This window comes from Purpureocillium takamizusanense, chromosome 3, assembly GCF_022605165.1.
Source record: "Purpureocillium takamizusanense chromosome 3, complete sequence".
Classification (NCBI taxonomy): domain Eukaryota; kingdom Fungi; phylum Ascomycota; class Sordariomycetes; order Hypocreales; family Ophiocordycipitaceae; genus Purpureocillium; species Purpureocillium takamizusanense.
Window position 1 is genome coordinate 1536745 of NC_063070.1, and position 19250 is coordinate 1555994.

General features: G+C 58.6%; 6 protein-coding genes across 7 annotated transcripts; 2 read left to right on the top strand and 4 right to left on the bottom strand.

Moving 5' to 3' along the window:
- Positions 1-161: 161 nt before the first annotated feature.
- Positions 162-3309, top strand: EXO1 (Rad2 nuclease). Its single transcript, XM_047985205.1, has 3 exons — positions 162-674; positions 726-873; positions 929-3309. The coding sequence occupies exons 1-3, from the start codon at positions 662-664 to the stop codon at positions 2973-2975; spliced, it is 2208 nt and encodes a 735-aa protein (XP_047841182.1). The 5' UTR covers positions 162-661; the 3' UTR covers positions 2976-3309.
- On the bottom strand, positions 3254-6185 carry JDV02_004026 (RBR-type E3 ubiquitin transferase). Its single transcript, XM_047985206.1, has 3 exons — positions 5610-6185; positions 4103-5539; positions 3254-4046 (listed from the first exon to the last, which is right to left on the bottom strand). Exons 1-3 carry the CDS (start codon positions 5701-5703, stop codon positions 3985-3987), a joined length of 1593 nt encoding a protein of 530 aa, XP_047841183.1. The 5' UTR covers positions 5704-6185; the 3' UTR covers positions 3254-3984.
- Positions 6186-6677: 492 nt separating this feature from the next.
- Positions 6678-7800, bottom strand: JDV02_004027 (uncharacterized protein). The gene is made up of 4 exons (XM_047985207.1): positions 7319-7800; positions 7220-7265; positions 6992-7157; positions 6678-6930 (listed from the first exon to the last, which is right to left on the bottom strand). Exons 1-4 carry the CDS (start codon positions 7630-7632, stop codon positions 6902-6904), a joined length of 555 nt encoding a protein of 184 aa, XP_047841184.1. The 5' UTR covers positions 7633-7800; the 3' UTR covers positions 6678-6901.
- A 330-nt stretch (positions 7801-8130) lies between these two features.
- On the bottom strand, positions 8131-10699 carry JDV02_004028 (uncharacterized protein). The gene is made up of 2 exons (XM_047985208.1): positions 9626-10699; positions 8131-9520 (listed from the first exon to the last, which is right to left on the bottom strand). The coding sequence occupies exon 1, from the start codon at positions 10323-10325 to the stop codon at positions 9963-9965; it is 363 nt and encodes a 120-aa protein (XP_047841185.1). The 5' UTR covers positions 10326-10699; the 3' UTR covers positions 8131-9520; positions 9626-9962.
- Positions 10700-11722: 1023 nt separating this feature from the next.
- Positions 11723-15825, top strand: gap1 (RasGAP protein). Of its 2 annotated transcripts, XM_047985209.1 has the most exons (5): positions 11723-12816; positions 12873-13006; positions 13054-13302; positions 13352-14945; positions 14995-15825. In XM_047985209.1, exons 1-5 carry the CDS (start codon positions 12618-12620, stop codon positions 15153-15155), a joined length of 2337 nt encoding a protein of 778 aa, XP_047841186.1. In that variant the 5' UTR covers positions 11723-12617; the 3' UTR covers positions 15156-15825. The 2 variants fall into 2 exon arrangements, with proteins under 2 accessions (XP_047841186.1, XP_047841187.1); XM_047985210.1 differs by having other exon boundaries at positions 12816-13006.
- Positions 15755-19083, bottom strand: JDV02_004030 (uncharacterized protein). Its single transcript, XM_047985211.1, has 4 exons — positions 17717-19083; positions 16956-17646; positions 16432-16887; positions 15755-16348 (listed from the first exon to the last, which is right to left on the bottom strand). Exons 1-4 carry the CDS (start codon positions 18826-18828, stop codon positions 15962-15964), a joined length of 2646 nt encoding a protein of 881 aa, XP_047841188.1. The 5' UTR covers positions 18829-19083; the 3' UTR covers positions 15755-15961.
- Positions 19084-19250: the final 167 nt, after the last annotated feature.

A 19250-nucleotide genomic window follows, 5' to 3' on the forward strand; every position in this document is an offset into this window, starting at 1 on the left:
TTGGCGGTTGCTGGGGGAATGCAGCGGTCCTGGGCTATCCCGCTTTAGGCTATAAACCGCTGGATAGACGCGACAGGCTCCACCGCCGGGCCGCCCATCAACGCGCCCTGCCCACTGCAGGTCGCACTCCTCTCAGTGAGAGTACCTTACACCCTGGTACGCGTCGGTTGGTGGTCCTTGCCGCCAGACCCTCTCCGCGCACTTACCGGGATCTGGCGTGTCTGCTTGCTCTGATTCCTTCAACTACTAACCTCGGCCGCTGCCTCCTCCATCTTCAGCTTCAACCACATACTCTCCTGGTTTGCATCTATCGTTTCACCGCCAGTCCGACGCGCATCGCTGCACCGTCCCCTGTCCCGCCGCGGCCAATCTGCTTACGCTCCGTGCGCCTCTTCGACTGATGCTGCTCGGCGTTCCGTCGCGTGCTTCGACCATCGACCGCGTCTTGTGATCCCGGACACGTCTTCGGGCCACACGACGTCATTATACTAGCTGACGATTCCACGTCTGCACCCCGGAGTGCCGCGACATTTGATTGCTGGGCTTAGCGCAGCCTTGGCTAGGAGGAGCCTCGACGGCTGTTAGGGTAGTTGGTTAAGGAGTGAGCCATTGGCTCCAAACACTCGCTTGGTCTGGCAAGTGCCAGCCTCCAGTTTGGACGATGGGCGTCTCTGGTGCGTTGTGCATAGTCTACAGCACGTCATCACGCTGCTAACACGACTAAGGACTGCTGCCGCTCCTCAAGTCCATCCAGCATCCGCTGGAGCTGACAAAATGCAAGGGTGAAACACTCGGCGTTGACGCGTATGGCTGGCTTCACCGTGCTGCATACTGCTGTGCTGCTGAACTGGGCCAGGGCAAACCTACCAAGAAGTGAGCGTGACCCTGCTGGTTCATAGAACGAGTTCCGTGTTGACTGTGGCGTTAGGTATATAAACGCGGCCATGCACCGCGTCCGGATGCTCCGTCACTTTGGCATCACTCCGTACATGGTCTTCGACGGCGACTACCTCCCGAGCAAGGCAGCCACTGAGGAATCCCGAGCACACAAACGAGACGAAAGAATGAAGCTGGCTCGGGAGCTCCTCAAGGCAGGAAAGCCCACTCAGGCAACCCAGGAGTTCCAAAGATGCATCGACATCACCCCTGAGATGGCTTCTGCCGTGATCCAACTGCTAAAGGAAATGGACATTCCGTACGTCGTGGCTCCGTACGAGGCGGACGCGCAACTAGTCTACCTCGAGCGCCAAGGCCTCATCAGCGGCATCATCTCGGACGACTCTGATCTTCTCGTCTTTGGAGCCAAGAGGCTCCTCACTAAGCTCGACCAGTACGGCAACTGCATAGAAATTAAACGGCGTGACTTTTGCGCGTGCCGCGAGGTCTCGCTGACTGGCTGGACGGATACCGACTTCCGACGCATGGCCATCATGAGCGGCTGCGACTATCTTGATGGACTACCGGGAGTTGGCCTGAAGACTGCATACCGTATGCTGCGAAAGTGCAAGACACCTGAGCGGGTCATTCGAATGCTGCAGTTCGAGGGGAAGCGCGTCTCGGAGAACTATTTGACGCAGTTTTACCAGGCGGAGCTGACATTTCTGCACCAATGGGTGTTCTGCCCGACCAAGAAGGAGCTCGTGCACCTAACAGAACTGGGAGAGTCAAGGACGGCCGGGGAGATGCCATATATTGGTTCATACGTCGAGCCGTCACTTGCAAACGCCATCGCGGCAGGCGACGTCAATCCCATCACGAAGGAACCGCTTCGGCCCCCAACGACTCCTTCTAAGCGGAGGCACTCTCAGACCTTGGCGACGCTGCCCGGGAAACTGCCTGCAAAGCCTATAGGCTCGTACTTCAAGGGGCACTCCCGAGTCCCAATGGGCGAAATGGACCCAAATTGCTTCTCTGTTGACCCTCAACGAGTCGCACAGATCACGGACGGAGGGATGGTGCCCCGTGTCTTTCCACTGCCCAGGCCGTATCTGGACGAGGCGAATACTCTTACAAGCACCGTCTCCTCGAGGACAGCTCCGGCCCCGCGAACCTCGCCTCGTCTTCAACGGCGGCGAACAGAGCCCATCGCCAACGTGCTTGCTTCGCTCTCCAGCAGCCCTGCACCGACCCGATCTCTGCGTGATGTGGACGTATCCGCCGGACCCCTGCTCACGGCTGAGGCGGCGAATAGACCAAAGAAGAAGGCGCGACTTTGTCATGAAGTTGACGACGGCTCGCCCAAGAATAGCAAATTCTTTTCTGTTCCGCAGCGCAAGAGCCCCCGACGGGCCAAGAGCGATGCTTACCTTCTGTCAGATGATTCTATTGAGGAAGCCCTCCGTGGTCTTCCTGACATTGATGGATGGAAGCTCACCTCAAAACCCGTCAAGTCTATTTCAATTTTCAACGACAACAGTCAAAAGACTGTCCAGGACACGCAGACCACCGTCGCTGGATCACAAACAGATGCTCCGGGCAATGAGACACCAGCCTCGTCGATCGAGATGGCCATGCCTTCCCGAGTTCCGGCCAAGCCGCTCCCTGAGCACTCTCGGACAACCCGGACGCCTAACGGCCTGAGCCGCTTTTCCTTCTCCTCCCAATCCTCGGACACGCCTGGCTCTTCCGCGTCGCAGCAATCGTCCATATTCAGCGCAGCATCCACTGCCTCCACGGCGCCCTCCACCAGCCGATCGAGGCTCACGCCTCTTCAGCGGTTGGGTGCCAGAGCTACAAGTTCTTCTGCGTCCCCGCATATGATCAAGTCGAAGCCGATGGGACAGGTCGCCCGCAAGGGTCCGCCTGTGAACCCGTCATTTGTTCCCCTGCCCAGAGTGGATCTCGACGAGGTGGAGGCTCTCAACAGGCCATGCGGGAGCGAGGATCAGCTCGTGCCTGACAGCGACGGCGAGGCTGAGGACGAGGTCGAGCTGCCCCCGAAGAAGCTCAATCTCTCTCGGTTCGCATATTCCTAACCGTGGCAGCCCCCGCCGCGGCCGTTACATCTTGACGTGTCATGATCGTGCATTGCCGGCGTTTGGTAGCCTGCTTTACTGTATACACTATGCTGCGGAAGTAGTCATGTCCTTAGCGCCTTGGCTGTTGCCAGTGCCTTAGTATAATGGGCCAGTGGCCGGGATTGCATAGCTTTTCGATAATGCAAGGAGGATTGCGGCGGACATGCGGGTCCCGTCTCTGGCGAGGACATAGAACGGACCGAGTATCCTATGTGGAACACAACCTGTCAGCTAGGCGTTATGGATAGGTTCACTGTGCAAATATACTAAGGTGGCCAGGCGTTTTGATGTCACTGGCAGGTTCGTCACGTATTGCCTCAACCATCTGTGACTGTGGAATATGTTCTGTCGTGAAGTACGGTACAGTACGTCTACTTGCTGCGCTTGCCTCGCTGGTCACGAGCGCTGGGCGACTCGAGTCACCGCGCAGCGGCACAGACAAGAAGTGCTCATGCTGTACATCTTGTATATCAATCACAGGGCCACGCCTCCGCGCTCGTCCCACCCCTATGTTCCGCGGGCAGCTAACATGATGCCCGTAAGTGAGGCGAAATCCCGCGTTCATCTATATGCGGCGCAAAAGGACGCCTGTGCAATGCTGGGAGAGACCGGTCGTCCGCCATGCCCCATCTGCTGCCCGGCTCTGCCCGCAGCCCGTGTCTGTAGTCGCAAGGAAGGAAAACGAAGACAAAATGGAGGCGGCCGCTGAGTAAGGCGACAAATTCCAGATAAGTACCGCTAGACACCCCAAAGAAAATCGCGAGAACAGTGACAATGAAAACCGTTTCCCTCCAACGCCAGGGAAGGCAGCAGCCTACATATCGGCCCAGCCGTTTCGTGTTTGTGTGAGTCGTCGACAGTTCGTTAGTATGAGACAACAACAAGACTTCCAATCTAATTGTAGGAATATGGCCGATGCGATGCCCCGAGGCGGGTGTCTTTGCCATGCTATGGGTCGCTGCGTATGTCAACGGCGGGCCGTGGGGGTTGGAGTAGGGTTGGTGAGGTCGGAATTGAATGTCCATTTAGCTGGGTAGTATGATCAGCGAAAGTAGAAGCCAGTGAGGTGCATGCGGACGACAAACCTTTGGCGAGATTATCCGCCGTGTCTTCAAGAAGAATCACGCGACGCTTGTTGCAATATGACGTCTTGTCCATAATATCCACCTTAAGCTTCGAGTCTGAGAGCTCTTGGATGGGCTTTTCAAACATCTCTGACAGGTTCTCCACCGCCATCTCCAGGTCCTTTTGGTTGTCTTCGAATATCTCAGTCAGGTTGTTCTTGGCGAGGTAGAAGGCGAAGGCGTATGTCCACTTAAGCGTCTGACGGCACGTCTGCAGCGCCTGGGAGGCGGAATTGAGGTACTGAACCTCGATCCAAGACATACCCGACGTGGTCTGCAGCTGCACCATCTTCTTCTCCGTCTTCTGGGCAATGTCCTTGTCTAGCTTGGCCGATTGCTCGTGGTTGGCATACCGGTTATAATAGTGCAGGTAGCGCTCCAGCGAAGTGCGGCTCTTGGCCTGTGCGTCGCGGGCCTCGGATCCACTCTTCTCCTCGTACCGGTTGCAGTTGTACCAACTCGTGCCGTGCTCCGACCACAGACCCATGCACATCCAGCAGAATTCATACTTGCACTTCCTGCATGTCATGTGGTTGCATCCACCATTCTTCTCAATGGTTGAGCTGCATTTGGGGCACTCTTTGGTGTTGGCCGAGATCCAGTTCGCTGTCTCCGAATCGTCCGCACACTTCTTGAGCCACTTCTTAACCAGGCCACAAGGAGCAGGCTGATGATCGGGATTTGGACAGCCAAAGCAGAAGCGATAGCCGCACTGACACTCAACCGTCGGCACGATCCTGTCCAGATCCTTCTTCTTGACGCCGCACTCGATGACATTAGGGCAGTCTGGGGCCGGGCACCACTTGAACATGTCCTTGTCTTCCACGTAGGTGCGGTTGAGCAGGTCATGGTACCTGTCCGTGAGGTCCTCGGTCACGAGCAGGTCCAGCGACCGAGAGTCGAGGACGCGGCCGCAGCCGTCGGCGGGGCACTGAATTCTAGCCGCTTCGCCTTCGCCACGAATCTTCTGCGTCAGGTACTGCCGATAGCAGTCAACACAGTAGCGGTGACCACACTTCATGGCAAACGACTGAAGCCCCTCTTCGTCCTCGCAGCAGATGTCGCAAACGAAGCCGGGGATTGTCTCCAGCTTCGGCAGTGCAGAGGCGTTGTTGCTCAGGCCAGCAGCCTCGAGCACCTTGTCCGGGCGGTCCATGTAGTCCTCGAGTAAGCGCTCCTTATTCCATCGAAAGTAACGCAGCAATATGGCGGCATCCTCTTTGCGCATGTCGAGGATCATATTTACTTCGTTGATCATGTCGTTTTGCTGACGCTGGATATCGGCCGGCTGAAACACCTTGAAGGGGATGACGTGCGCCTGCCGCTTCGTCTTGTCGATGTCCTTGGCGGACAGGCCGAAATCGGGATCGGGTTCGTCAAAGTCATCTTCATCAAAGTCTGCGGCAGTCAGATAAGCTATTCCCCCGTCATGGGGTTGCAAATGGGACCATGGAGGCGGTTCTCGCACCATCACCCGCCGAGACGTCCTCGTCGGCGCTGTACTCCTGCATAATCTCGTCGTCGCTCGACATGTTGGACATGTACTCCTCTTCAGAATCCATGCCGGTGGTGACGGGCGTGGGTGGAGCGGCGGGCGCGGCTGGCGTGGTGGCAGCTGAGGCGACGAGACGTTTGGCTGGAGGGTTCTCCCGTGGGTCGGGGCAGATCGTCGCCTCAGCAGCCTTCCGCTTCCTCGTGAGGGGGGGAATTGTGCCGGCTCGGTGGTGCACGGGCAGGTGCGGGCTCGTCGAGGGTTGGGCGTCGACAAGCTGACACGAGCAGGCCGAAAACACCTTCGAACAGTGAGGGGCAACAACGAGCGGGAAGGTATGGCCGAGGAGACGTGGGATGGGGGCAGGCAGTTTTCACGAGCGGGCGTAAAGAACCCGGAAAGGGACAGGCAGAAGATCAGGTTGAGAGGTGTTGCGGCAATGGGGTAAGGGATGGTGGTGGAGGTTCGAAAAGGTTGAGGTTTTCCACGGCTGGGTTGGTTGCTGTTCCCGGCAGGAGAGAGGATGCTGGGTCAGGCGCCCGGGCAGAGGGGACCATGACGAAGGCAGCCGGCCGCGAAGTAAGTTAGTAACTGACTGGGTGGGTGTGGTACTTGGGCACGCTACCTACCTTACCTAGTGGTCGGGAGATCCTCGGCCGTGGCTGACTCATGGAGGCGTAGGCGATGCCAGGCGCCCGCTCCAGCCGCGACTGCGAGGGTACTGGTGGCAAACGACAACAGCCTAGTAGGCTTCAGCTACTAAGGTAGCCTCACCAGCGATCTAGACTGACCCCCCGCCCGCCGAAGGTGGGGCTCTGTGTCCACTGGAGCTCAAGGCAGTAGTACGTTAGTACTCCATGGCTTTGGCTTAGTACCCTGGCGTGCCTGGACGCTAGCATGATATTCCATGCTGCTACCCTCTGACGGTCCTAGGCTGCAGGCAGCACAAGCTGTTTTGACGATTCTGCTGGCTGCCAGGTCCCTGCCTGGGTTATGCCACCTTGCCTGTCCTTTTATCACGAGTGATCAACAGGACAACCTGACTCCTTGGTCTCGGGCGAACCAGTCACAGACCAGTATATTTTACACGGCACACCTTATTCTACGTTTCGTACTTGTCAAACGACACATATACATATACTGTATATCTATATGCCCGAGTCTGACATTAGTTTTCGGGATGATACTCCGCACGTTATAGAATTCTTCTCCGGGCCCGTAGTCTCCAAGCGTACGCGCTCCGCGGTTCTCGGCATCGCGTTGCCGCCTCAGCCCAGTACCTTTTCGGCCATTGACACTATGAGGCCGATCAGTCAGCAAACTCGTCAATATCCAGCACGTTCTTTTGAAGCACCCACCATCGGCTCCCGTGCCGTCGGGCTCGATGTGAGTCTCGGTAATCTTGCCGTCTTCGACCTTGAGCGCGTATCGCTGGCTGCGGACGTTACCAAAGATGGCGGTCCCGTCGAAGCCCACATCCAGGGCCTTGGCCAGCTCAGCGGCTGGGTCAGCGAGGAAGCGGATCTGTATTCACACCTATCAGCACGCGATGGCGTCCCCCATCTCATGTCCGAAGGAGCACGTACGCCAGTCTCGCCGGCCGGGTCGAGCTGCTCGCTCCAGGCCTTCATGCTACACGTAATCAGCGCGTACTCCCTGGTAGCCGACATAATATCGCTGCTCACACAAAAGGGTCGTTGACCGAGACGACAAAGATCTGCCCTGCCTTTTTGAGGTTGGGGTGGTTGATGTACGAGGGCACATGCTTGCTGGAGCAGGTCCCCGTGAAGGCGCCCGGCACGCCGACAATGTACCCGTTGGCCGCCTTGAACTCGTCGGCCAGGTTGACTTTGTTGCCGGGTGAGTTCTCCAGGAGCTCAACCGTGGGCACCTCGTCGCCCACCTTGACCCAGGCACGGGATGTCGCGTGGAAGTTCCGAGCCGCCGCAGCAGCGGGGCGGGAGGAGGCGATGCGTCTGAGTGACACGCGGAAGGCCATTGCGTGAATGCGAAGGCTCGAGGTCGTCAAGCTAGCAGTGAAATGTGCTGGAGGAAAATGAGGACGACGAGCGTTGGCCGTCAGTAATGCAGTTGCGCCAGGGGGCGAGCAGGCGCCACTGGAGCTCCAGCCCTTTGAGCTCCCCGCCCAGCCTCGCCACGCCACGCCTTGTCTGCGGAGCCTCCTCTCGTGGTCACTTCGCCTGGGATCGGCTCAACCTGGAATGTCTCGGCGGACCCACTGCGTCCCGGCACCACAGGACCGGCAAGGTACTCAACTGCTACTAAGTTTAATGTCTGATTATTGGCACCCACGCCGTCTCGTCTGAGAGTGAGGGCATTTGCCAATTATACTTCGTACGGTGTAGTTGACTACACCAGTGGTGACCTCGCCGGAAAAGGGATGTTCTCTGGAGGGTATTGCCGGTCCGAATCTTTCCCGTCTCTTTCATGCCACTACGAGTTGCCGCTACTGCTTAATTCTCGATGAAGTTTGGTATTCCTTGCCATGTCATAGTAAGTACCTTGGGAAACCACTAGTAATGAATCTGCATCTCTGAGTAAAGGCTAGTCCTACATGACAGGCGCACGAAAGGGCACGACGTTGTGTGAAGAATATCAATGTTCCCTGCATGCTTTGTTGCCCCCTGAGCCAATTTCACCGAACCTACCCATGAATACCGTCACGCCCCCGACCACCGTTCACAAGACCGACTCGTTCCCCGTTGAGGCATGCGAGGGTGCCAATACTATGTATCGAACTACGTGTTATATATGCATGAATACCTCCTTGATAGTAAGGCTGGTACTCACCTTCGCGGCGTCAATCAACCGTCCAGACTTCCCGACATTCACAGACATTTCGACAATGCCGCACAGCCCTGTGCTCGCCTCTGGGCGCAATGTACTTCCGTTCCTCGCAGCGGCCCTCTTTTTCGCAATTATATTGAAAGCCCCTCAAGATCGCCTCGGGCATAATAACGCAGGGGTCGGGACGGTCGCAGAAGGGTTCATAGCTCACAGTATAAGGAGCCGTCGGTGTGGGAGTCGTCCAGAGGGGCAGGCCGCGGGCGAGAATGCGAGCGTCGCGGGGGGGCTCCAAGGTTGTCCTCGAAGCTGTCATGATGGATACACGAAAAGCTGGGGGTTGAGGTAGGTCGATGGGTGTAGCGCCTTTGGTGCCGTATCGTTGCTCAAGTATGAAATAGGCCTCGCAGCGAGCGGCTCTTGGAGCACCATTTTATATCTGTTGGGCACTTAACTTCCTCGCCGTGTAAGCGGCACACCCGTGGCGTGTCTCAAAGCTGGGTCTGTCGGCACGGACGGCACGACTGCCGAGTGTACTAACAGGGCTTTCAGGAGCCGTGGTAGGGGAAAGGGTGACGCGTCGAGGCGCGCATAGCCTACGTTCGTGGCATTACGTGCGCGTCATCCGATCCGATTCGCGATGTGACAGAGACAAGGTAATGCTTGGGCAAGGCTTGTTTCTGCACAATGGATAGGGTCAGGCAGCCCGACGGTAGAGTACGATGTTTGGTGTTGACAAGGCCGCCGAGATGCCAGCCTCAAGCCCACACCTACAAACACCGATAGTGGGGGGCAGGGCTGCCAGACAGCGGGAGGATCGCCAGAAGTCCGGGACCCTCCTCGAGGTCTCACTGATGCGAGATGAGCGGGCGCCTCGATCCAGATCGGTTGGACTCTGAGTCCTCGTCTCGTCGGGCCGGGTGCTTGCTGCGCAGCCAGGATCAAAGGATGGCCTGTTAGTTGAGGCAATAGATGCCCGAGTGTCAGCACCACGTTGTACGTACACACCACGAAGCAGACGGGGCAGGTTTGTTTGAGAAAGGCCCTTTCACTGCTCCTAAGGCACACAGAAGCCGCCTGGTCTAGCAGCAGTCAGACCTTGGCGAAAATAGGGCCCAAGCAACTTCATGTGGCAGGTAGCCCGGGCCAGATAGAGGTCAACAAGAACGGGGCGGGCGGCATCCCACCTTGATTAAGGCGACCGACTGCTTCCTTCCAATAGTTGCGGCAGGATGATGCGAGAAGCGGCGACGGTCACATGCGCACCAAGTGATGCTCTGATGCTCGTAAACCAGTATGGGGTTTTGCAGGGGCGGCGTAGTTCGTAAATCGGTTCGTAGATGTGTGTACTGCTACGGGGTCTCAGATGGCGTGAACGCCGCCTGACGAATAGGGAGGGCGTGCTTCAGCGCTTCCGAAAACATTGAAAGCCATGCCTCGGAGAGTCTAGATTTAAGAATGACTGTGCGCGCAGGCGGGGAGGAGAATTGACCACGTCGAGCGGTGATTGCCGTTTGTGAGTGATCAGCGGGTTCCCACCTCGCTGTTGTTGGAAACGTCCGAGTCCTGACCCAGACAGGCGGACGAGCGCTTCCCCTGAGCCCACCATCCATCCCACTCTCTCTCACCCACCCATCCATCCATCGCCATCCACCCACCTCGCACCTTCCCCTCGCCCCTCCCGACTCCAGACTGGAGTGAGCGAATGGAGCCTGGAAGATGAACAGGGTTGCCCGCGCAGGGGTTGCACGCAGCTACGTACAGACGTACAGGAACAGAGTGGGCCCGCGACGACACCACCCGCATGACGCGGGCGTCGGAGGCGAAGCGGGCGGCGGCGAAGGAGGGCGCGTCGGGGGCGTCGTGTCGGGGGTCCCTCATCTCCATCTACGTTAAACAAGGGCATTGCACGAGTCGTGAGAAGAGAGGCAGAGCGATCCCGGAACGGAGAATGGAAGCACGGAACGACAAAAGGGAGAAGCAGAAGGAGATGGCGATTGGGTCGGTCATTGGCGATTCGCAGGACGTCGCACAATGGAGGAGGGCCTGTGCAATAGGACAGGCACAAGGATAGGTTGCCGAGAAAGGGGGGATTGGGGCGCAATGTGACGTGTCGCGGGCACTGAAGAAGAGATTAAACGGTGGCGGACGACCGAGCGGCCTGCAGAAGAACGAGCGTAGGTATAGTAACGAGGACCGCGCCGCCGCCTTCTTGGCCGATCCGTACGCCACTTCGTACTCTGTAGAGCAAGGCACACGAGTAAAGGAGGTATGTGCGCGCATGTTTTCACGGGCGGCGTCTGTGGTTTATATGCGTTCCATCGCGAGACTGCAGCTGGCTCCGCATCATGGCTTGCCCGGGCCGTGCTGCGCCGTGGCGCCGTGTCATCCCTGAGCAGCGCATGTCCAGGAGTCCGCGTGCGTGTGTCGTCATCGCCCCGTACCTTATTGGTACCTTAGTACTTTTGTAGTACTTAGGGCCGCGCTGGCGATGCGAGGAACGCCTGTCGATGTCGCCTGGAATAGACTTTGTGTGTCTGCCGTGCGACACATTATGTCGCCGGGGCGCCGAGGCGACTGCTCGCCCCGTGATCCGCACACCGTTGCCTGGCGTGGGCGTTCCAGAAATGAAGAGCAGACGCTCCCCATAACGAAGAACATGCACGGCCTACCTGGTAGTTACATTATACTGTAGTAACTTGCGCAGTCCTAGGCCACCGGTCGCATACTAGACTGCTGCGGTCAGTGCTATTGCCGTTCACGAACCCTTTCCACTACTGCAGCACTGTACTCGATACCGGATACGAAGTTACAGTCTGCAGCCCTCAATGCAGAATCCACCCTCCACCCATCTTGACTCAGGCTGTGCTCTCGTACCTGACCTGAAGCACCGGGGCGTCTCCGTCCGCGTGTGATTTGCCCGGGGTGCAGCACTCGCGCCGTGGAGGGCGCCCTGCCTGCATTGGGCGTAGCCCCTTGGCCTGGGGAGGGTGCCTGGCTTAAACCCTTACTGGCCTTAACCTATCCTGAGTCGCCTTTCCGGCCAGGGCCTGCGCTGCCGGGGTGGGTGCGGTGGAGGCGCCTGAGGTCACCACCTCGCAGGCGGGTGGGGAGAATGCCCAGACGGGGAGGCCCAGTGCAGCGATGCTGGACAGCCAGCAGCTCTGGATGCGACCTGGATTGGTGCTGGAGCAGGGCTTGAGCCATGCCCGAAAAGCGCTGCTGCCCCTGTCCATCTGTCCGTCCCTCCGTCCATCTCCGTCCCCTCCTCTCTTCGGGTGCCCCTCTGCCTCCCTTGGTCTGTTCTGGCCCTGATGTAGGTTAGTACCTCTGTGAGTCCTGACAGCGACCCATCCAGCACCAGCACCTCCCCACCGCCAGGCGCTCCTCCATTCACGCAGCCAGTTCCTCGTCCCCTCCTGTTGTCTCTTCCCATGTTACAACCCTCCCTCACCCGCACTCCAACTGCCGGCCGCCTGCCCTGCCAGCCAAATTCACCTCCGCCTCGCGCGATTTCCTTGCATCGCTACCGTTCGCAACACCATTCCTGCGTCGACTCCGAGACCAAACAGCACGCCGCAAGTGCGCGCCGCCGCCGCCGCCCCGATTCACCTTGGGAGCCCGACACGGACTGCTACCCGAGCCCGGCGCCCCCTTCGAGCCCGCCGCCGACAGCGACCCGCCTCGCCGCGCGCAGACCGAGTCTCTCCCTCGCCGAGCTGTCGTTAACGGCGAGATCCACGACCTGACGTAAAGTACGCTTCAGTCACGACACCTGCCACCCGGTGGATCTCCTCCATACCTCGACCGCGCTGCTGCGTCGCGATTGCGCATTTCAGGCCTCGCCGCCGTTGTAGCTGTGGCGTGACCCCCCCCTCAATCTCAGCCCGACTTGTCACCGTTACGCCGACGGGAATTTCCTGCGGCTCGTTCAAGCCACGGCATCGTCTCGTCAGCCTTCATTGCGCCCGCCAGCACCGCTTCGACACGAATAAATGGTCTCAAGTCGACTCATATCCGCTCGCTCTGCTGGTTGACCATATCCTAGCGTCAGCGCGGCCGCTTCCACGCGATTGAGCTGTTGCAGGGGCCAGGATCTAACGGTGGCTGTAAATCAGAGCAACATCAGTTGGGACCCGTCTCCCTTTCCACTGTTCATCAACGCACTGGTCTCACGCCATGCCCGTCATGCTCCAACCATCGCGGGCCTCGACGGCCTCCTCGTCGTCTTTCCAGCCGCTGACACGCCAGAACACCATGTCATCTTATGATGGCACCCGCTCTGCGCGTCAATCGAAGCGGTATTCCATGTCCGCGCTCTACATGTCCATGTCGGCGAATGAGGGCGAGATGCAAATTGAGGACGATCTGGCCAAAGGTGCGCCTCACCGGCCTTGACGGCGTCACTCTTGGTTGCTGACCCGGTGAATGCAGCCCAAAAAGTGCTTCGAGAACTTAAGTCAAAGATATCTTCGCAATCCAAAAAGAATTTTGTCCTCGAAAAGGACGTTCGGTATCTCGACTCGCGTATCGCGCTGTTAATCCAGAACCGCATGGCTCTCGAAGAGGTATGTGGTCCCCGCCACGTTTTTAGGACCGCTCTGACACGCAGCAGCAAAATGAAGTCGCGAGCCACCTCGAGGATGCCACCGATATGCAGGAGGGCTTCTTCCCCAACGACGACAAGACGCAAAAGTACGGCAACTTGATGTTCTTGCTCCAGTCGGAGCCGCGACATATTGCCCACCTTTGCAGGCTCGTGTCGATGGCGGAGATCGACTCTTTGCTGCAAACCGTCATGTTTACCATCTACGGTAACCAGTACGAGAGCCGTGAGGAGCACCTCCTGCTCACCATGTTCCAGGTCCGCCATCGCCCCAACCGCTGCCGAATTGCCCTGCTGACCTGCGCAGTCTGTCCTGACGTTTCAATTCGACCACACGCCTGACTACTCCTCCCTTCTCAGGGCCAACACTCCCGTGTCGAGAATGATGACGACATACACTCGACGAGGCCCTGGCCAGAGCTTCCTGAAGACGGTTCTGGCTGATAGAATCAACAGCTTGATTGAGCTGAAGGACCTGGACCTCGAGATCAACCCGCTGAAAGTGTACGAGCGCATGATTGAGCAGATTGAGGAGGATACCGGCACACTGCCACCGCACCTACCCAAGGGCATAACTGCTGAGCAAGCCGCCGAAAACCACCAGGTTCAGGCCATCATAGAGCCCAGGTTGACAATGCTGACCGAAATCGCCAATGGCTTTCTGACGACCATCATAGATGGTTTGGAGGAGGCGCCTTACGGCATTCGCTGGATCTGCAAGCAGATTCGCAGCCTCACCAAGCGCAAATACCCCGATGCGAACGACCAGGTTATCTGTACCCTAATCGGCGGCTTCTTTTTCCTCCGCTTCATCAACCCGGCCATTGTGACGCCCAAGTCGTACATGCTGATTGACGGAACGCCTGCCGAGCGGCCACGCCGGACGCTCACACTCATTGCCAAGATGCTTCAGAATCTCGCCAACAAGCCCTCGTACGCCAAGGAGCCGTACATGGCGAAGCTGCAGCCATTTATTCAACAGAACAAAGACCGCATCAATAAGTTCATGCTTGACCTGTGCGAGGTCAGCGACTTCTACGAGAGTCTCGAGATGGACAACTATGTCGCGCTGTCGAAGAAGGATCTGGAGCTTGATATCACGCTCAACGAGATCTACGCCATGCACTCTTTGATCGACAAGCACCAGCAAGAAATGTGTCGGGACGAGAACTCCCACCTCGCCATCATCATCGCCGAGCTCGGTCCGGCTCCCTCCCAGGTGCCGCGCAAAGAGAACAGGGTAATCAACTTGCCGCTTTTCAGCAGGTGGGAAACAGCAATCGATGACCTGACGGCCGCGCTGGACATCACGCAGGAGGAAGTGTTCTTTATGGAAGCCAAATCCATCTTTGTGCAAATAATGCGCTCCATCCCTCAGAGCAGCGCGGTTCTGCGGCGACCTCTGCGTCTCGAGCGAGTCGCAGACGCCGCAGCGACAAGCCGCAACGATGCCGTCATGGTTCGCAAGGGCATACGGGCGATGGAACTACTCTCGCAGCTTCAGGAATTAGGCGTCATTGACAAGAGCGACCAGTTCGACCTCCTGCGCGATGAAGTGGAGCAGGAGCTACAGCACCTCGGCTCCCTCAAAGAGGGCGTCATTGCCGAGACGGCCAAACTGGAGGAGGTGTACAAGACGATCCGTGACCACAACACCTACCTGGTCGGCCAGCTGGAGACGTACAAGAGCTACTTGCACAACGTGCGCTCTCAGAGCGAGGGAACGAAACGGAAGCAGCAGAAACAGCAGGTGCTCGGCCCGTACAAGTTCACACACCAGCAACTGGAGAAGGAGGGCGTGATCCAGAAGAGCAATGTCCCAGATAACAGAAGGGCAAACATCTACTTCAACTTTACGAGCCCTCTGCCCGGCACGTTTGTGATCTCGCTTCACTACAAGGGTAAGTCGCCGCTCTGGCCACCTGGGACTGACGAAGTTAACGATTTCAGGTCGAAACCGGGGCCTCCTGGAGCTGGACCTCAAGCTCGATGACCTTCTTGAGATGCAAAAGGACAACCAGGATGAACTCGACCTTGAATACGTCCAGTTCAACGTGCCCAAGGTGCTGGCCCTTCTCAACAAGCGATTCGCCCGCAAGAAGGGGTGGTAAGAACGACTCGACGATGCCACACGCACTTCACGCATGTACCACGACTATCTCCACGAGGCACCCCCGGCGTTATGGACAACATCTTGATACCACGACACGTTTCACCTTATCGCTTGCACCGTTGCCTCGACACATGTTGAACACATTGGAGGACTGCCAACTTTGTTTTGTTTCGTTCTTAAGTCGGCAAGGTGCGCCGCTACATAGCCACCCATCACGTAATAGCCTTTTGTGGCAGGAGTCGGAGACTGCCTCTGGAGCAAGGACAACGGCTGGCCCGGTGTGCAAAGGGGCCGGGATGTGTCTCAATTCGTTTATGCGCTGTTTTCTCTTTTTGCCCCTGCGGTCTGCGAGTGATAATGACTCGCGCAGGTACGTTGGACGTGGGACCCGACTCGTCGGTTGCTTGGATGGTAGTGACGGCCAATGACGATGCGGTTTTGTTTTCTTTAATGCGGTTACATGTTTTGCTTGGGTCGGCTCAGTGTCTTGAGTATTTGAGCATGGATTACGCTGTTTGACCCGTAGCACCGGGTCGAAGGGCGAGGCTGGCGCCGATCCGCGGATGCTGAGTGTTGAAAAACAACTATTTGCTAGGAGTTTGCAGTTCACTGTACGATACAAAGTCCTCGTCTGGGGTACTCTCCTATCTACTGCTATCCAAATGCTGCTCGCAAGGCCGTGTCTCGTGATGTGCTCCTAAGTTTCTGCCATGTAATAAATCGTACAAAGAGCGTTTCGAATCATACAGGTGCACCCGTGCCATGTCTCTCCTTCGCTCCCTCCTCTCAGAATACACTGCGAGCTCACACCTTGCCCAAGTTCACGTCGTCCGTAGTCACGACGACTTTTTTCTGTCCCGGCCAGAGCCACGACCGCCAGTTTGCTGAGCGTGTTCCAGCACGGCCCTCCACCGCGGTGGTGACGAGCCTGTGCCTGCCTCTTCGCCGGGGCGGCGGTTGGTGCTGGTGCTGGTCTGGCGCACCGTCCTGCGGCCGGCGCGAGGCGAGCGCTGTGAGGGGCAGCGAGGCGACGTACGAGCCGGCCGTGGCGACCTTGCGAAACACGAGGCTAAAGCTGCGTGTTTGGAAGAGGAACACAATGATCATGAAGGGAACGCATACGAGGACCATGGTGACAGCGAATCTCCAGTCAGTCACCTGGATGGTAAACTCTGTCATGCCGAAGACGGACTGCGCTCGTGCCGTGCTCATGTCAACTTCTGGACCAGGTGGACGCGCGGTGAGAGGTGAGGCAAAAAGCTTGGGCTGCTTACCGTTACAAAGGTCAGGGGGAGAAACACCATGCTGATCATAGTCAGTATCTGGATATTGTCGCCCTGGTCGATGGCGCGCCTGCTCTCCTTGATGGAGCTCCCGCTGAAGAGCTGGTCGCGCAAGTTCTCAATCTCCTTGCGCGTGCGCTCGTTGCGACGGAGCACCTCACCGAGCTCCGCGACCACCTTGTCGAGCTCACGGCGCAGGACGGCCATCTTGTCGCGGTAGGCCAGGCCTTCGGACGAGGCCGGGGCCGGGTGCGGCCAAAGGAGCGGATGCGTGCCGGCCCAGAACTCATCGGTGAAGGTGTCGGCATAGGCGGCCACCATGGCCTTGATGCCCGTGTTGATGACGGCAAGGGTGTTGTACGCCCAGAAGTAGCGACGAATGTAAGTGAAGTGCTTGTCCTCGAACAGAAGCTTGTCGCGGAGGCGCCGGTCAAACATGAACTCGGTCTGGGCGCGGTCAGAACGGGTCGCGTCCAGGGGTATGGGTCAGTCGTTGCTGAGAGGATGGAACTTACTGGGGGTGTAATGAGTTTGGTGATGCGGTCGTGAAGAATCAAGTTACGCTTGCCGGCATCCCGATACTCAGTAATCAGGAGGTCGAGAAAGGCGTACGGTCCGTTGTAGAAGCTCTTGAGCTGAAAGTCTTCGCCGCGCACCGTGTGCTGGTCGTCGGGGAAGGACTGAATGCTGAGGATATGCCAAGGGCCAAACGTGTCGAACAGAAAGCCCTCCCTCACGCGCTCCCTCCGTGAACGCATGCGCAGCGGCTTGGTGGGCGCGCCGCCGAGCGACAGGCCGAGCACGGAGCTGCACTCGGCGATGTCGATGTGGTCACCCAGGCGCTTGTCCACAGGCCGCTTGTCGTAGCGCTGCCAGGGCGCGGGCTCGAGGCGCTCCCCGACAGAGGTGTAGTACTTGAAGACGAAGAAGAAGGATCGCTGGCGCAAGTGTGCGAACGAGGAGACGGGCTCTGGGATGGGCGGCGCGCCGATGGGAGGCGTTTCGAGGAGGCTGGGCTGGGCCAGGGACTGGGACTGGGATATCGGTGAGGGTGGCCGCTCGAACGCGCGATGCATGAAGGCGTGAGTGCGGCCGCGGTTGGGCGTCTCAGAGACGAGGTTGCTCAGCAGCTCGGACATGTCGAAGTGCGGTGACATGGTGAGATGGAGGGCGGCGAGGATGAGCGGCGAGGGCTCTTGGACGATGCTAGCAACGATCAGTGACACAAGGCTATGGGATGAGCGCACATGCATAGTGATGGCAGCGCTGGACATACGTGATACGGCCGACGGCGTCTCCATCCAGATTGACGTCCTTAATAACTTCCCACACAGTCGAGGCATCCACGATGCCATCTGTCGTCTCGTACGGCACCCCGTCTCCTCCGTAACGCGTCCCCAAGGCCGCGCCGCCTCCGCCGGCGAATGCGTCCGCATCGACGCCCACTCTGACCGCCGACGAATCCTCCATGATATCATACACCTCAAACGTCGTGTTCATGTAGCTTTCGCGCTCAGCCGTGGCGAAATCACGAAACGACATGGCCGGGTTGCTCATGTCGCCCCACCGCCGCGTCGCCTCCTCAAGGACCTGCGCGAGGGGCACCCTTGCGACGTCTTCTTCGCCGCTGGCGTCGCCCACGAGGCACGGGTCGCGCAGATGACGCATGAGCATGTCGTCGGAGAAGGCCATGGGCGTGAGGCAGTGCCGCTGGTAGCCTCGCGGGACGAGGATAACGTCGGGCTCATTGGTGACGACAGAGGAGGGCGCCGGTGGTACGGGAGGGCCAGCCGAGCCGCTGCTGCTCGACGCATCGAGCAAGGGGATGAAGGCGATGTCCTCGTCCGCGATGATGGAGAAATCATGGTGCTGGTGGGGGTCCGAGTTGGGGACAGGCGTCAGCGGCAGAAGCGGCCGTGGTGACGGACAGAGCGACACGGGGCGCTCGGCCGTGGCCTCGAGCGTGGACCGGCGGAGGCGCGGGAGGCTGCTCGGCTGGCTGAACTGGATGGCGGTGCCGCTTCCGGAGCCCACGGCGAGGCTGCTGTCGCTGCCGAAGCTCGTGGGCGGGTTGCTGAAGGTGGTGAAGGCACGGAGCGGCGGCGTCATGGCCAGCGGGATGGTGCTGCTTCGGCTGTCGGCTCTGTCTCGCTCCCTGCGCGCCGCGGCGTGAGTGCCAATATTGCTGCTGTTGCCGCCACCTCCCCCGCCGGCGGCGGTATGAGCAGTGGCGTGGGAGATGTGGTTAGGGTTGACGATGCCATTGCCGCCCGCCCCGAGGCCATCGTGAAGACTGCGCAGGCTGCGAACGTATTGTTCGTGTGTGGCTTCGACGGCCCTGATGAGCTCCTCGAGGTTTTGTGGGGGTAAGCCTGGGCCTGTTGCCATGTGGTCATGAATCTCCGTCCGAGTCAACTACGTTTGCATCGGTCGTGGCGAGGCGATTATACTCATGGGGGAGCATTCGTTGATGAACGAACAGGTACGGCGGGCGGGCGCTATTTCTGAGCCATAATGTAAGACTTGGATGTAGGACTTCCTGGTCGTCTGCAGCAACCGCCTCACTGGTTTGGGACCAAGCGTGCATATGCGCGGCCATTCTTTGTACAGATCGGCCTCTTACCCCAAGATGCGGCTGAATCGAGACCTCGGTAACACGCAAGGCAAGGGCCCAAACCTCCCAATGGATGCTGACGTTTGTCCGCTTTAGCCAGGATGCGTCGCCTCACGCTTGGCGGCGCTGCGTCACCCAATATGCACGTGGCGGCACCTCCGCTCGCCTGCAGCCTGGGTGACGCGCCCCTCCATGC